The 17,951-nt window shown below is 45.3% G+C and overlaps 1 protein-coding gene across 1 annotated transcript in view; it reads right to left on the bottom strand.

Moving 5' to 3' along the window:
- Positions 1-320: 320 nt before the first annotated feature.
- Positions 321-17,951, bottom strand: part of LOC147583536 (uncharacterized) — a 101,924-nt gene continuing 84,293 nt past the window's right edge. The window contains exons 5-8 of the mRNA XM_086682487.1: positions 11,875-11,940; positions 10,551-10,682; positions 4,001-4,073; positions 321-2,255 (exon numbers count right to left, since the gene is read on the bottom strand). Coding sequence (XP_086538613.1) covers positions 10,572-10,682; positions 11,875-11,940 — 177 coding nt within the window. The 3' untranslated portion in view covers positions 321-2,255; positions 4,001-4,073; positions 10,551-10,571. The remainder of the gene's footprint in view (positions 2,256-4,000; positions 4,074-10,550; positions 10,683-11,874; positions 11,941-17,951) is intronic.

Raw genomic sequence — 17,951 nt, 5'->3', positions numbered from 1 at the left:
CTTAGGCTTTTGGGCAGAATCTTGCCTCTTCTGCCTTCTTCTCCCCCTTCTCCTGTTTCTGCACCACCTTGGGTGAGGCCTGCATAACTGGCTGCTATACCATCCTCAGTGCCTCAGGCATCATTGGTTTCTCCTCCCACCCGCTGATGTCAGGGAGCGAAGAGCATTCCCTTGGGCCACCACTTCAGATCTCCCCACCAGTGTGCCAGGTAAAAACTGACAATAGGGAACAAACTGATTGTCTTTTAAGCGGATGCAAGAGAAACTTTGGTATTTAAATGAATTCAAGTTTGTTGGTTTAATTAAAAATAGAGTCAGCATTAAATAGAAAACTTTTTATTCTATCTAGGTTTACTGAAGGTCAAATTAGCTTATGTTATCTCTGTTGCAATTTGTTCGCAAAAGGGTGACTTAAAATGATGGTTAATTCTTAAAGTTTTCGTGGGTAATTGTTAAGATAGCTTTCAAAGTCTTTGGCAACCTGAAACTTAGAAGTTTTGCTAGCATGATAAATTGAAATTGAATTCATTGGACATCTAGGTCTTTTCCAAACGAGATAAAGTGCTAAAGCATTGACTGCTAAACATAGGTTTGTGCTTTTTACTTCTTATTGCACAGAAACAAAGGATATTTGGGTCTTTTGGAAAACATGCTTTTGCTTAATTGATAATTTTGCCATCTGCCGAATTCTGTAACAGTTCACAATTGGTTACTACTTAGTTTTCATGGGAGACTAAGGTTTCTTAAGAGTTAAAATTCTGCTTAATGTGGGGCGCCTGGGTGGCGCAGTCGGTTAAGCGTCCGACTTCAGCCAGGTCACGATCTCGCGGTCTGTGAGTTTGAGCCCCGCGTCGGGCTCTGGGCTGATGGCTCGGAGCCTGGAGCCTGTTTCCGATTCTGTGTCTCCCTCTCTCTCTGCCCCTCCCCGTTCATGCTCTGTCTCTCTCTGTCCCAAAAATAAACAAAAACGTTGAAAAAAAAAATGCTGCTTAATGTAATTAAGACTGATAAGAAAGTTACTATGTAGAAAAGTAGGATATATGTAAGGAAGGGGAATACATTTTTGTTGAAGGTAAAAGAAGGTAATTTTGTCCCAAATGAGACTGGTTGTTTGGAGAAAAGGGGCTTAGGTCACAATCTGAAAGGAATGGAAAGTTGTAGAAGGTTTGTGAAGGGAAATCTTTGGAAATAAATTTTATATGTGCTCAGGATGGACTAAGGTTAAAATAAATGGATTTTAAAAGTACACTGGTATAAGATTAAAATTCTGCCCTAGTATCTGTTAAAAAAGCAAAGGTTTCTTGGCTTGTCAGTATGCTTTTGACTAAAAAAAAAAAAGGTAAACAAAGGTTTTCCCCCCACTTCTGTCTGCCCAAAAAGATGGGGGAGAATGTGATTTTAACCAAAAAAGCAGGACAGCATGCCCTTTGGATTTGTTTTACTCAAGCCTTGAAATTTGCCCTCCTTTGATCCAAAGGCTGGGGAGATGGTGACAATGTCCTCGCTGCCAGACTCCAAATGCTCCATATTTGGGTTGTTTCTGTTTCAAACAGGAATGGATGCCTGTGTCATTTAAGGGATAGATCACTATAATATATAAAGGGCTTTTACTAGAATACATAGGAGCCATTTTGCTACACTTAGCCCAGTGTCCTCCAATTTGTAACAGCCTAGATACTCTACATGGCTAGAACACATTTCTGTGGGCACTGCTGAAAAAGGCAAGGAAATAGACCTCTCCTTTGGCCCTCTGCCCTCTGGGCAGCCAATTTTATCCTTACAAAAAATGGTTTTCACAAGCCTTTTAAAATATATTTGTAAAGATGATTATTCTTGGGCCAAAATAAAATTAGTGCATCCTTCTAAACCAGGGAAGTCTTGCTTGGTCGTAGTCGATACCCCCAAAGTCCTGCAGGCAGAAAACAGAGCGATAGGAGAAATCAGGGAAGACAAGGTCAGTTCTTGGAGGTAGGGTCAACTTGGACAAGAGTGACTGCTCCCAGCACCTCGCGACACTGACAAAGCTTTTGGCTGCCAGTGGAGTAGCCAGGCAAAATGCAGGGCCAGGAGATGAGGCTTCTTCTCCTGTCCAACTATCAGGATCAGGACATGAAGCTTCTCCTGGCCAGCTATGGGACAATTAACATAAGGGATGCCTCTTCCTCCTTTTCCTATAGATGGGCAATTCTCCAACCAAGGCCAATACTCCTGTGGGATGCATTCTGAAAAGTTGGGATGATTTTGATCCATAAATTCTGAAAGAAAAAGATAAAGACAACTCGCTAATTATCATGGGATTGGAGGCCCTATAGGGAACTTTTGGTTTCCTACTGGGGTCCAGGTAATTACATCCCAAGATCCTAATTGAGACTATGACCATCCCATGAAGAAATGGTATTGCCACCACTTCCAAGCTTGTGCTTTAGAGACATTAAGGAGGTCTCAGGTTAAGCCCTTAAATTATGTTAAATTAGCCACTATTTTACAAACACAAAATGGGAGCCCGATGGCCTTCCTAGAGAGGTTTAGGGAGGCTCTCATTAAATATATGGCTATCTCCCCTGACACCCCTGAGGCTGAGATGATTTTAAATGACAAATGTGTCACTCATTTGCCCCCAGATATTCAGAGGAAGATGCAAAAATTGGCTATTGGCCTGGAAGGGACCCTGGAGGAGGTGGTATGAGCTGCCAATTGGGGACATTACAACTGAGATCAAAACAAAACAAAACAACAGGAAAGGAGCCTTAAGAAAAATGGGAGGCCTGAGTCATGGCCTTACACACTATGTCAGAGGAAGATGGACACCAGAGGCAGGGCCTGAGGTGTGGCCTGAGCACAAGGTGATTGCCTCCTCTCTGTAGACAGAGAAGGTGGGGGAAGGGAAGAAGAGAACTCAGAAGCCCCTTTTTGTCTTTTTAATCTATGCTTGCATCATTAAGATTGTATTTGGAGAGATATAATTGAAAAAAAAATTTTTTTTAATCTTGATTTATATTTGAGAGAGAGAGACAGAGTATGAGCAGGGGAGGAACAGAGAGAGAGGGAGACACAGAATCCGAAGCAGGCTCCAGGCTGTGAGCTGTCAGCACAGAGCCCAACTCGGGGTCAGACTCGCAAACCGTGAGATCATGACCTGAGCCAAAGTCGGACGCTCAACCGACTGAGTCATCCAGGCACCCCAAGGAGAGATGTAATTTTTGATTCTTGATAGCATTTGGAAGCTTCAAAATACCTACTGAAATAAGCATCTCATTCAGTTTTGTCAATTTTAGAACCCTGGTTGTCCAGTTTAGCTTTGAGAAAATTAAGTTTGAAATGACTGAAAGTTCCCCATCATGGCCTTTGAAGTTCTAAATTATTTCTGGTTAAGTCAGTCTATTTATTTATAAATGTGCATGCAGAGAGGGACCATAGTTTTTAAACATAAAACCATCTAGAGTCCCAGTAGGCAGGATGCCCTCAAAGCATTTTGATGTCTGGGATCCCATTTCTTAGAAGGTTTTCAGGGACAGCCTGTTTCCAGAAGGAATCAGACCAAAGGCCAGCACAGTTCCAGAGAGAACAGTTGAGCCCCAAAAAGATCATAGACTGAAAGCTAACACAGTTCCAACAGTCAGAGTTCCAATGGGAACAGTCCAGTTGCAAAGGGAAACAGGAACAAAGGCCTTCACAATTCCTACTGGCACAGTTCCAACTGGAAAGGTCTGATTTTGAAAAGGACTCAGAGTGAGGGCTAGTCCAGTTCCATTAGGAGCAGTCTCATTCAAAACAGGAACTAGACCAAAAGCTAGCACAGTTCCTTTAGACTTAAGGCCAAATGAGTACCCTCTGAGATGATTAAAGAAAAAAAAAAAAAAAAAAACATCGTAAATAGATCTCAAATAAATCTTGGAGAACTGAGACATGAGGTGTGGAGCTTGAAAACCAGGAGAAAACTTGTCCTTAAAGCCCCAGGGTAGGCATGAAAGCACCTCAGAAATGTCCATGGGTACTGCACCTGTTTGCTAGCCAGCTCTGGAGCAGTTGGGGTCTTCTCTGGAGCCCACTTCTGATCACCAAGAATTGTTAACCTTAAAAATAGAAACTGCCAGTTATTTTACCAGAAGAAGATGGTTTTATTCAGGAATGAAAAATTGTAATCTGGGACATACAAGCCGTGGCAAAACCATAAGCAAGGACAGGAAACAAAGTCGGGGGGGATGCTTTTTTTAAGGAGAAAAGGGGTAAGTAGGAAAGTCCGATTAAAAGTCCATTGGTGTAAAATGGTGGTTTGAAATGTGGTGGCTTCTCATTGTCTGAGCTGTTGCAGAGATGGCGGTAGTGAGGAAAGAGTGTCGTCCCTCTGGCTGGAGTAGTCGATTAGTATCCACATGCAAGGTCAAGTCTTTGTAAGGTCAAGACCTTCTTTTCCTGTTGTGTGAGCCTGAGCTCTTCCTAATCTGGAAGAGCAAACATTAGAGAACCAGTAATGTTCCAAACAAAAGTCATAAAAATTACAATTTTTTTCAGTTCACTTAGTGTCATGTTAGTAATCTTTTGTTCAGTTTGAATGCAGCTTTTTAGTTCTAGAAATTGTTGCCAATTTCACTTTTATGATTTTAAAGATATCAAAAAGCTGTATTTGTTTTTTTTTTAAAGTTCTTTTTATGAACCTCCTTGAAGATGAAACTCATTGTGCAAGTGACAAAAGACTGTAATGCACTTGACAAGAAAATTCAGTTATTTCTGTAACACAGAACACTTCAATAATCAGAATATCAAGTCATAACCTTATTATCAAAGCATATTAAAACTGCAGGAATTTCACATATATATTTGAACAGTTACAGCATTGACCCAAGCAATACAACCTAAGGTGTATCATTATTTGAGAGTTCTTTCCAAGTAATTTAACATACCAACCAAAAAGTCTAATTAGTCAAAAAGACTTCATTTACAATTCACATCTTGAGGAAGTTTGTTAAAACCCTCAGAAAGTTTTACATTTATTTATTTTGAGAGAAAGAGAGCACAAGTGGGGGAGGGCCAGAGAGAGAAGGAAACCGAGAATCCAAAGCAGGCTCCAGGCTCTGAGCTGTCAGCCAGAGCCCGACACAGGGCTCGAACTAACAAACTGTGAGATCATGACCTGAGCTGAAGGCAGACGCTTAACCAAATGAGCCACCCAGGTGCCCCAACCCTCAGAAAGTTTTAAAGTACATGTCTAAATAGGATTATTGGTCATTATGAAACTTGAAACTTAATTCTTTATTTAACCAAGGTGCCATGAAGATTTTAAAGGCAAGTATGTAGGGTTATATAGCTGTGAGTAAAACGTAGCTCCTTTAATATTGAGAAGTTTTAACCTTTTTTAAGTAACCAAAGACGCGATAAAGGCAAAACATAGAAACTTTGGTTTTCTAGGGAGACAAAAGAGAAGAAAAAAACAACTTTGTTTACATTTTTTTTTCATCAAGAGCAACCAACAATCCAAGAAACCTTTGTCTTTTTTAACAGAGAGAAAAGCAGAATTGCAATCTTATACCAGTGTACTTTTTAAAATCCATTTATTTCAACCTTGTCCCAACAGCACATAAAATTCCTTTCCAAAGATTTTCCTTCATGAACCTTTTACAATGTTTTTTTTTTAATTCAGAGTTGCTTTCCTTATTTCCATCAATCTTAATTACATTTAGCAGAAGAATTGTACCTCTTAGAAACCTTAGTCTCCAGTGAAAACTAAGTAGTGACCAATTGTGAACTGTTACATCAGAATTTTTCTAGATCTGAAATTTTAAAAGAGGTTCTTCCATAGTACAGTCTTTCAATTAAGCACACAGCACATTGACCAACAAACCCAAGTATCCTCAGGTTCTGTGCAAAAAGAAGCTGAAAGCACAAAACTATGTTCAGTAATCATTGCTTTAGTATTTTGTCTCGTTTGGAAAATACTTAGATACCAATGAATTCAACCCAGTTTATCATTTAACTTAGCAAAACTTCAAAGTTTTAGGTTACCAAAGCTCTTCATAGCTATCTTTACAATTACTCATGAACACTTTGAGACACACGAAATTAACCATTATTTCAAGTCATCCCTTTGCTAACAAATTTCTAAGCTTATTCCCCACATAACAAGCTTCTTTCACAAGGCAACCAAAACACACCTAGAATTTAGCTTCCTTTATTTGAATTTTTTTTATTTGACCAATTTTTTTTCTTCCTCCAAAATAACAAGATGAGGGATTCATCCCAAAAGAAAGAGCAGGAAGAAATGATAGGGGCTTAATCAACACAGCTGTAAGCAAGATGTCTGAACTAGAATTTAGAACCACAATAACAGGAGTACTAGTGGGGGTGGAAAAAGCATAAAATCCATTTCTGGAGAGAGAGAAGAAATAAAATCTAGTTAGGATGAAATTAAAAATGCTAAAACTGACATGCAATATCGAATGATGCCACAATGGCATGGATGGACAAAGAGCAGTGAATCAGCAAAACAGACCATAAAATTGTGGAGAATAATGAAGCAGAGAAAAGGAGGGAAACAGGCAAAAGACCATAATACAAGTAGAGAACTCAGTGACTTACAAAAAAAAAAAAAAAAAAAAAAAAAGGAATAATATCTGAAAAATAGGAATCCCAGAAGTTGAAAAGAGAGAAAAAGGGGCAGAAGGTTTATGTGAATAAATTGTAGTGGAAAACTTTCAAAATCTGGAGAATGACACAGACCTCAAAATCCAGGAAGCACAGAGAACTCCCATTAGATTCAACAGAAAATGACCACCACCAAGGCATATCATAGTCAAAATCAGATAATATACACACAATGGGAATGCAAACTGGTGCAGCCACTCTGGAAAACAGTATGGAGGTTCCTCAAAAAACTAAAAATAGAACTACCCTACGACCCAGCTATTGCACTACTAGCCATTTATCCAGGGATACAGGTGTGCTGTTTCGAAGGGACGCATGCACCCCCATGTTTACAGCAGCACTATCAACAATAGCCAAAGTATGGAAAGAGCCCAAATGTCCACCGAACCATGAATGGATAAAGAAGATGTAGTATATATATATACAATGGAGTATTACTCAGCAATCAAAAAGAATGAAATCTTCCCACTTGCAACTATGTGGATGGAACTGGAGGGTATTATGCTAAGTGAAATTAGAGAAAGACAAAAATCATATGATTTCACTCATATGAGGACTTAAAGAGACAAAACAGATGAACATAAGGGAAGGGAAACAAAAATAAAAACAGGGAGGGGGACAAAACAGAAGAGACTCATAAATATGGAGAACAAACAGGGTTCTGGGAGGGGCAGTGGGCTAAATGGATAAGGGGCACTAAGGAATCTACTTCTGAAATCATTGTTGCACTAGATGCTAATTTGGATGTAAATTTTAAAAAAATTTAAAAATAAAAGAAACCACTAACAAACCACCTCATTCATTCATTCATTCATTCATTCATTTTCATTTCACCCTTATCTCCCGCTGAGTGGCCAGAGAATATGAGACACAGAGCAACCAGGAGATGCCAAAGAAAAGCGTAAGGTTTGTGCAAACACGAGCACCCAAATCTGCCCTTGCTAGAATTGTAAGTGGAGAGCGCATGCAGGACTTCCCCAAGTACATGTAGATGCAGACACAACTGCAAGGGTCACTTGGAGCCCAGCTGGGACCACTAAGCAGCACTCAAGAGCAGTAACAGGTATTGTGGCTGAGAGCGACAGATCTGAGCAGTTCCGTATCACCCAGCAGCGGATGAGGGTACATCTGGGTGAACCTGCTGGAGACATCAGACTACAGGGACAACAGAAGGTTCCTGCCACGCCTATCACCTCGGAAGCTGTCTCCTTGCAAACAGCACACTCCCCACTCCCCCACCGCTTCCCCGCCCCCTGACTGTAGGTATGTCACTGGGGCGACCCTCCAGGGCAGAGACCGTGGAGCATTCATGCTGCCAATTCCAGCCTGAGACCCAGAACCTCCCCATTCGACAGAGCAGGAATCTGCAGACCATGGCCCGTGTGCCAATCCCAGCCTGCTTTGGTAAATAAATTCTCTCTGGACACAGGGATGCTTGTACAACACTTACCATCTACGGCGGCCTTCACATGACATCCACAAAGTCAAGTAATGGTGACAGAAACAGTGTGGACCACCTTCCTAAAACCCATACTATCTGGGCGTTGACAGAGAAACTTGGCCAACTCCTGCTCCGCTCAATGACGGACAGCCGGAGAAAAATTATTGGTAATTTCAGGGCAACATTCAACTCTTCTTGGTGGGGAGGAACCACTGTTTGATTTCCACAGCCCAGTGAAATGACTTTTGGAGGCCAGTGAAGGAAAGGAGGCCCCAGGTCATTCTGGAAAGGACTGATGACGATAAATGGCATTTAAAGATGCAGTCACTTGTTGGCTTTTATCCACAAAATGCCCAGAGCAGGCTCTCAGTAGGAGGTGTCCCCCGTCCTGCCAGAGGCTCGAGAGGCTGAGTGTTGTGCTCACGGATACAGCAAGAATTCAAAGCCAGGTTTGGCTGAATCCCAGGCCTCGTTCTTTGCTGCTGCTTCTGCACCAAGCAATGTGGGTCCCAAACAAGAATCCAGGCTCATCTCTGAAGGAAAGAAGCCGTAAGACTGAGCGCCTCAGAAAGGCGGCTTCTTGTAAAGAGCAGGGAAGACGCTCAAGTCATTAGAGCGTGGGCATGCCCAGGAGGGTTGCCGCTAATGACACGGTTGGTATTTTTACTGTCACAAGCGCAGTGATCGCATCTGCACATGAGCAGGCACTGCTCATGTTCAAGTAAAAGTGAAATGGCTCTGGAATGTCTCCTCCCAGGGGTTTCATTTCTGCTTACAAATAAGAAAGCCGTACCCTGGACGCCACTTCAGGCACCTGGGGCAGGGGCAGAGGGGTCTGCTTCTCTGGAAGCTCTGTACTGATTAGTTTTGGCTGCGGAGGTCCTTGAGGAAAGACACGACATCTGACGTCTTAAGGTTAGGCAGACCTGGGTCTCGCCACTTCCTAAGAATCCCTGTGCCTTGGTTTCCTGGTCTGCAAAATGGAACCAGCACTCACCACCTCGTCATGTCTGCAAGCCGCCCAGCGCGGTACCCACTCCGCCTTAGTAGTAAGCACTCAGTAAGTGCCACCCCTCAACCTCCTGTCCCATGCCGCCCTCCCACCTCCCCACACTAGGACACCAACAGGAAGGCAGATGCAGGTTGCTCAGAACTTCACAGTCTTTCCCACGGGCTCACGTTTGATCAGAACCCATTTTCCACTTTGTAGAACGCACCTCATCTCCTTGTCTCTCCAGGGCACCTCGGGGCCCGCTCACCAGCCACTCCAAATAGAGGGTGCCAGCCCCACTACGGAGGTCGGGACATGACAGCAAACTGTCGGCTTTCTCCCAGGCCCCTGCATTTTCTTGAGCCTGTCAGCCCCGTCACGAGGAGCAGAGAGAATTGGCATGGCCCACTTTCCCCAAGGTGCCAGAGACACGAGGACTGAACTCAGTCGCTCTCTGTCAGAACAGAAACTTGGCTGCTCCCTCTTCTTTGCCCTGTCCTCTCTTCTGGAATAAAGGCCTTTTATTTTCTTTCTCATCCTTCATCTCTTTCCTTATTTACGCTGAGCTGGCATCTGCATTTGCCACACTTTTGAGAATGATTTATCCCAGGCTACAAACATACCAGTGGATTTTCTGTTCCTTGTAGTTTAAAGGCTTCCATTTGTTTTAAGGCAGACCCCCTCCTCCTGAGTGGCGTTTTACCAGGAACCCCAACCTTAGTGTCCTCACCACAGCTGCTCGACTGGACAGCCCTCTGGCGGCTGTGGGTCGAAGGGCACAGGGCAGGAGGAGAGGGGGTCATGGACGGGACAGCCAGCTGGGTGGCTGGCAGCCACCAGAGACCTCAAGGAAGGATCCTCCCCTGGAGCCTCTAAATGGAGCCAGACCCTGGTGCTGCCCACACTTGATTTCAGGCTTCTGGCCTCCATGGCTGTGAGACAATAAATTTGTACTGTGCTGTTGTAAAACCACCAGACCTGCGATCATTTGTTACACTTACTCCCCTCTTGTTCCATGCCAGGCCCTGTTAGGCATCATTTTATGCACAGATGGGGATGTGGACTCTGAGAGGTGACCCGACTTGCTTAGGGTGCAGCGTTCTTGGGAGAGGAAGCAGGAAGCACAGGGCCCAGAACCCACACGAGGATAGGACATGGTCTCCAAAGAGCATGCCCAAAGCCCCCGGTGGCCCCAGCCCTGCCCTTCCCAGCGGTAAAGCAGGCAGCTACTACTTCCCCACTGGGCTTACCATACACTAAGTGAAAGAAATTCCATACTGGTGTGTCATATCCCAGTGCCTGACACACAGGAGGCACTTGGCAAGTATCTCAATGAACGAGTAAAGAAGGGTCACGGCATCACTTACGGGTAGGGATGGTCATTTCCAAAGACTGGGGGTAGGGGCCCGCTGGAAGACGTGTTCTTCCCTGAGGAACATGGTGACTATAGGGGGCAAATCGTTTCCTAAGTTCACTCACCTGACCTGTCCCACGGTGCTATCAGCTCTTGGAAAGGCCAGATGGGTGGGAGGGCAAATAAATTCCACAGAGCAGTTCATGCAGGTGATTAGCCTTAGGAGATCCAGTCTGCAGGACTCCAAGATTATGGCACTGAGAGAAGAAATAAAACAAGACTTCTTGGAGCTGAGCTCTCTGTCCTCAAACACTAAAATGGCACATTGCAAAATGTGCCTCTTAGACAACTTGCACTGTGATGCTCAACACTGGAGACGGGCAATAACGCCAAAACAGCACCTTCTGGAAATACTCACCCATGAAGGTTAACTGCTCCACTTCTCCCAAATCAGTGCCTCCCACAACCAGCTGGACAGTGGTCTCATCACCACCGGGCAGCGCCCACTCACTGGCACTGATGACAGGAAGCCAATCACCGAAACCTTCAGTTAGAGCCCCAAACTGTCACCCAGAGAGATCAGACCTAAGACACACAGTCCTGCCAGGGAGAAATCTGCCTGATTTTCAATCTGTTACCAATAAGCAATAAATAATGAAGTTTAGGTAATTAAAGACGCGAAGCACGGTGTCATTTAACATCCCTTGTATATTCACGTCTCCCAGCGTGGGAGGTTTCTCCAACCCTTTGAAATGGGCACCTTTTTGAGAAGATGTTTCTGGAACCAAGGCAAAGCAGCAGGAGTGCACAGTCCCAGACCCACAGCCGGCTCCTGCTCTGTTTCTCACGTGCTGAGTAGCAGCAGGCAAGTCACTAAGCTTCTCTGAGCTTGTTTTTCCCCCAAGGAAAGGGAGGGGCAAGGGGAATCACCTGATAAGAGATCTATGTGGAAAAAACCCTATGCCTTGACCCCAGGATAGGCACTAAATCCCTTAGGTCAAACAGCACATCCGGTCCATATGGTCCTAGGGAGTGGTTCAAAACTGGCCCATGACTAAGTTGGTTTGATTGGAGAGAATGTTGGGAATTTGGGGGACAGCCCAACTGTCTGTTGGACAGAGAGTTGTATTTTTCCTCTTGATGATGACTGGAGTGGGGGAGCAGTCTGGCGCCACTGCTCACCGAGTGCTAAACTTTTCAGTTATCCAGCAAAACAAATTCCTTGCTTTGCTGAACCTGCTTTGGCTTCAGTTCTGTGCTTCTGTCCCTGAAAGCATCCTAACCAGTACAGAAACAATGGCCCCTCCCAGCTCCAGCATTTGTCTTACTCTATACAGTTCTCTACGAAGGTCAAACCCTGACAATGAAAACCCAAAGGAAATCCCTCCATTTCCTGCTGCCAAGGAGAGACTATGAGCGATCTGAAGATACAGACCAGGTCAGTCTTACCTCTGCTCCCCAGTTCAAAGCACAGTACTCGGAACTCAGGAACCCGAGAACCTCATGACACAGGCACTGGAGGAAAAGATCACAAAGACAAAGGATTATCAAACCGGGGGCCCCTAGATAAGCTTGACCTGTCTGCTCAGCGTCATTACCACGGCCATGACCACAGCATCACTGCTCACCAGTGGTAACTAAATGTCAGGCTCTACAGCTCTGCACAGGTCCTCTGCTGGAATCCTCACCACCACTCTGAGAAGTGCCCCCTGTGAAAGTCACCAAGGCTACCCACGACGCTCTTTCCAGATGCTGGCAAGGCTGTACTTCCCCTCCCACTTGCACTGAGATGCTTCAGTAGGACGTGCTTTGCCAGTGAAGAGAGAAGTGATGCGTGCCCTAGCTGGGTGTAAGCTTTGAGACAGTGTGAGTGCTTGGCCAGGCTCTTTCCTCTCTGTGGTCTGGGTCTGGGTGTGAAGACGGTGATGATGTAGAAGCCCAGCCAACAATGAGGATGGGGAATGTGACTGAGACGGAAACCTGTGTGTTTTCTGTACTGACTTTTTGGAGCTGTTTGGTACTACAAAATAACCCAGCCTCCTCTGACTAAAGCCCTACACCCCATTTTATAGATGGGAAAAGTGGGGCTCAAAGAGGTAACACGCCTTGGCCAAAACCATGCTGTTACTGAGGCAGAGAGGCTTGCGGAACACAGGAAGCTGTGGCCACTGTTCCTCAGGCTGTGAGTTGTGATTCTGCTGCATGCCAGCCAGCTGGGGGCTTTCAATGCCAGCCTTGCCTGCTTGTTCCTGGTTGGAATCCCCAGGCACCTGGATGGAGGTGCTGTGGTCACCTCTGTGCTTCAAAAATCCACAGACCACCCTGAACAGAACACAACTCCAGATACCACGTTCTCCAAACCCCAAGACACGTGAAGTTTCAGGCACGCGAGAGTATCTGCGGTGGGGTAGAATAAAGCAAGCAAGGGGCGCCTGGGTGGCTCAGTCGGTTAAGTGTCCGACTTCAGCTCAGGTCATGATCGTGTGGTTCACGAGTTCGAGCCCCGCATCGGGCTCTGTGCTGACAGCTCGGAGCCTGGAGTCTGCTTCCGATTCTGTGTCTCCCTCTCTCTCTGACCCTCCCCCCATTCATGTTCTGTCTCTCTCTGTCTCAAAAATAAACAAACGTTAAAAAAAATAAAAAAAAAATAAAGCAAGAAAGAGGTAGGGATGAGATAAAGACAGAAACAGCACTTCTGGACTGGAGTGGGGAGGCTCTGCGCACAAAGTCCTGCCATGGGAGCTCTACGTTGTCCATTTCTACATAATCACTTATATCTACACAATCAACTAAAGAGAAGCAGTCATTTTGGCCCAGATGCCTCTTGACCAAAGAGTGAAGTAAAACCAGTTCCAAAATCCTCTTTGCCCACAAAATACACCTGTGATGGCTTCGAAGCAGCCCATCTCCTGGCTTCGGGACCTGCCAGAACTCTCCCCCAGGGGCGCCCCTGAAGGTGATGGGGACATTAAGGAGCAGGTGTGTTCAGCAAGCTTCCTGTGCAAAGCAGCCTCCCCAGATGCATCCTGGTGGCTCCCATCTCGTAACCTTCCTGCCCCGTGTGGTCCCCTTTCCCTGAGTATGGGGGCCCCGGTGACTGGCTTCTAACGAAGAGGGAGGGCAGAAGTGATGGGGTGCCACTTTGGAGGTTTGGTTACAGCTCACCTCCGTCTTGCTAGCATCTTATACTTTCTTGGCTTGCTCACTTCGATGAGGCAAATGGCCACAATGTACCTGGGTAGGGAGAAAGGAGGGCAGTCTCCAGCCCATAGCCCAAGAGGTATTAAGGCTCTGGGTCTTGCAGGCCACAAGAAGCAGAGTCCTGCCTACCTTTTTCTTACAAAGTCTACTGAAAAATGGAATCACTCTAGCAAAGAGCAGACCAATGTTACTTGCTATAGAGAGAGAGCCAAAGCTAATGAATGCAACTTTCTGAAGTTTGTTTTTTTTATTATTTTTTTTAACGTTTATTATTTTTGAGACAGAGAGAGACAGAGCATGAACGGGGGAGGGTCCGAGAGAGGGAGACACAGAATCTGAAAATGGCTCCAGGCTCTGAGCTGTCAGCACAGAGACTGACGCGGGGCTCGAACTCATAGACCGTGAGATCATGACCTGAGCCGAAGTCGGCCGCTTAACTGACTGAGCCACCCAGACGCCCGCAACTTTCTGAAATTTGAAGTGTCAGTGGTTCTGAACCCTATCTGCCTTAGGATCACCCGAGTCAACAAGGGATGTCCTGGCCGTGCTCCAGAGACACACGGCCAGATGACCTGGGGTTGCGCCGCAGCATCTAGACTTCCAGACGTCGTGGCCGGCCAGCACCCTGACCCTGAGGCCCTCGTTCACTGTGTCAGGGAGTCACAGAAGCGATTAAGACGCCAGCACTGCTGAAAGCCCCCTGCAAAGAAAACCACTCCCTTCCCCTGCAGGGCCCATGTTGGTTAACACTGGGCTAGTGAGCCACCTGAAATGATCCCACCTAACAGCAGGACCACATGCCTCGCACCTTGGGGAGTGCGGATCTGAGGACAAGGCATTCCTCCCTGGTGTGTCCTCTCAGAACACCAAGATGCGGAGCAATAGACACACCCCAGGCTAGGGGCAGAGCTCAGCTCACGTGGGGCTCTCCTCCACAATGCAGACTGAGGGTCCAGGGAACAGTCTGGGACCTGTTCTCTGCATCACCGGTGCCCCGGTCAGCCACTGACTCACAGAGGGCACTAACAAGGCACCATCCACACTGAATCTGGGGGAGGGGCAAGACTGGGGCCGGCATCTGGGTGGAGAAGCGATGTTCCAGATGCGGGCCGGGGGCAGAGGGGACACGTCTTCTCCAGACAGCCCTTGCTCTCCCAAGAGTTGTTTCTCCAGTTAAGCTCTAACTTGTTCTGACAAGCCACCAGGGAAAGCACAAGTTATCGCTGTGACTGATGCATAACTGCATATTCAAACTGGAAACCGTTTAAATCGAGACATCAGGAAAATCAGGGGCGGGAGACATAGGATAGCTCCTCACACATGACCACAAACAAACAAACAAATAAAACAGCAATGTTGATCATCTGGACACATAAATCCATGGTCCCTTGCTGGCGTATAGAACTGGCATAAAATGTTTACCTTCAATCAGATTCACCGAGTATTTTCTGGGCATCCGTACTTCAGATGCTACAGTGACGAGCAGAAACTAGTATTCATTCATTCAGCAAATAGTTAAAAGTCTCTACCTGGCACTAGGGACACAGTCAAGTATAACATGATGAAGGGGGAGATGGCAAATAAACAACTCTACACCAAGGAGGGGTAAGTGCTATGTAGGAACATAAAGCACGGGGGTGGTATTTTATTCAGGATTATGAGTAGGTGGTATCTGACCCCTTGCTGTGCATGATTTAGAAGCATTATCTCATTTAACTCAAACCTCATACAACTCTCTCTGGTAGGCACCCCCAGACATGTTTAAGTTTTGGTTTTTTAGTTTATTTATTTTGAGAGAGAGAGACAGAGCATGAGTGGGGGAGGGACAGAGAGAGAGGGCGACACAGAATCTGAAATAGGCTCCAGGCTTGGAGCTGTCAGCACAGAGCCCGACGCGGGGCTCAAACCCACAAACTGTGAGATCACAACCTGAGCCGAAGTTGGACGCTTAACCAACTGAGCCACCCAGGCACTCCCTTGCCCCCCAACAGTCCTGTTTAAAGATGAGCACATGAAGACTGAAAAAAGGGGATACTTACCAGCTCAATCCCTTACTCATCACAAGGACCTGGGGACAGTATCTATTTTACGTGTGCCTTCATTTTCTCATCCCTAAAATGGACAGGAGAGCACTTCCTCCACGGGCTTGCTGCTGCACATAAAATACTTGGTAAAGAATTTGGTATATAGTAAGTGCTCAATAAATGTAATCTGCGGCTATAGGTAAGAGCATAAATGCCTCTCCCATTTTTAAGGACTTCATTATCTGATGCAGAAGCACAAAGATACTCCCTCCAAAGCAGCGGATAATATAAACAAACTGTGTTGACTTACACCACTGTTCCTTCTAACAGGCCCATCCTCCTGACCAATTTCTACTCATCCTTCAAAACCCAAGACAAACATGTCCTCTTTGAAGCCTTCCCAGTCAGTCTCAGTTAACTGACCCACCCCTGTGCCACCATTACACCTACTTCTACAGAACTCTTTCTCGTGTATTCATTCATTCAACAATCATGTCTCAAGAGCCAACCAACTGTCACACACAACCATACTCTACTACAATTACATGTGAACATATCTCTGGGTTCCCTCCACTGTACAACTAACCTCTGTCCAGCGGCAGAAGAACTGAACTGGGTGTGGGTCAACAGAACAAACCAATGAACAAAGGAGGGCGTAAGAAAACTAGACAAAAGGGGTGGCCCAGGGGAGAAAAAAGGACTACAAGAATTCAGAGAAAGTTAAAAACACAAACCACTCAGTACCTACAGGCCAAAAAGGGCTTGAGAACGAGTTGGTCTCTGAAGGACTGAAAAGATTTGGAAGACAGGGAAGGAAAGAGATGCCAACTCATGCTCATGAGTGGAGAAAGCCAGTTCCAATCAGCTGTTAAAAGTAGTCAAGTATAGGTGCATACATGTGTCTTTGTGTAAATGCGTACGTGTATCTGGAAGGATAGATACCAAATCTCTTCACAGGAAAGATCTCTGGGAGAGGGACACTTGTATTTTGTATTCTATCCAATATATATATGTATTACTTAATTTCTTTCAAAAACATACTCTTGTTTATGTAACGTAGAAAAAAAACGTCAGTAGGTCTTCCGAAATTCAGAAGGCAGAGAAGCAAGGCCCTGCACACAGAATGAAGAGAAAATGGAAGGGGCAGAGCTCTGTGACCCAAGGGCCAATAGTAAGAGGTGAAGGACAAGATGAGAGTCAGGTGCTGCTTCAGCAGCTGCCAGATTCTTTTTACAACAAAGCTAAAAAGATATCAGCGCCGTATCAAGGTGTTGGGAGCAACAGATGGCCGTGGACCTTCCGGTAACAGGAGGGAGGTGATTCCCATTTGAGGTGTACACACCCGCATACTGCCACAGGCAGGGAGACTCCAGGACAGCAAGCAGAAAGCCACGTTCCCAGCAAAGAAATAAAAACCTAAGGGGACCTGAGGTTTTTCCAACTTTATCAGAAACGTTGGTTCAGTCATATTGCAAATGCCCCACTGGAAACACCACTCAAACCACAACCCCCCATTTTGGTGTAGACCAGCCCCTTGAGTATCTGGGAGAAAACCACTTGAATCCCGGTCAATAAAATCATTCTCCTCAAAAATACACGTAGCATCTCTGCAGTCCCCACAAGCAAGGGGGGGGGACACTCAAGAACCCCATAGGCAATTCCAAGATGGCGCCTGTACATCAAGAAGAGGTCATTTCCAAAAGAACAGATCAAGGGAGCCAATGGCTTGGCTTTTTGCAAATTCATCAGGGATTCCTTTACCAAGAAGCATCTGTTCCAATCCAATCACATAATCTCCTCAAAGATGGACAGCAACATACCGAGGCATAATCTACTCAGGATCCCACAAACCAAGCCTCAACTAGCCAGAGACTCAACTTGTAAGAAGTACAGAGCAAAAACAGCATTTGTTTTTACTGAGAGATTACATAAATCTACTTCAAGAATATGGGGAAAGCTTTCACAGGAAACTGGAAGATCGTTTTGGTGCCCAGATGCCACTCAGTTCAGACTGTTCCCTGCCCAACACAGCAGCCCTGAATTTATGACAGGCCAGGCGAAGAGGAAGTACCAACGGGCCTTTATTAAAAAAAAAAAAAAGATTATAAAAATTAGGAAGGAACCTAAAAAATAAAAATGGAGAATGTCACATGCAATTGGTAGGGAAGGGAACTCTTATCACATAGAAAAGTTTATTAAATTAAGGAATAAATACATTAATATATCCAGTTAGAGGTTTTGTACAAGTAAAATCATGTGTTTATGTATCCTCAAAAATATGGTGTTAATTTAGAAGAAATG

This window comes from Puma concolor, chromosome A2 (genome assembly GCF_028749965.1).
Source record: "Puma concolor isolate L17-30 chromosome A2, mPumCon1.1.hap2, whole genome shotgun sequence".
NCBI lineage: Eukaryota > Metazoa > Chordata > Mammalia > Carnivora > Felidae > Puma > Puma concolor.
The sequence above is the reverse complement of the archived record's forward strand: the minus strand, read 5'-3'. Positions and strand labels throughout refer to the sequence as shown.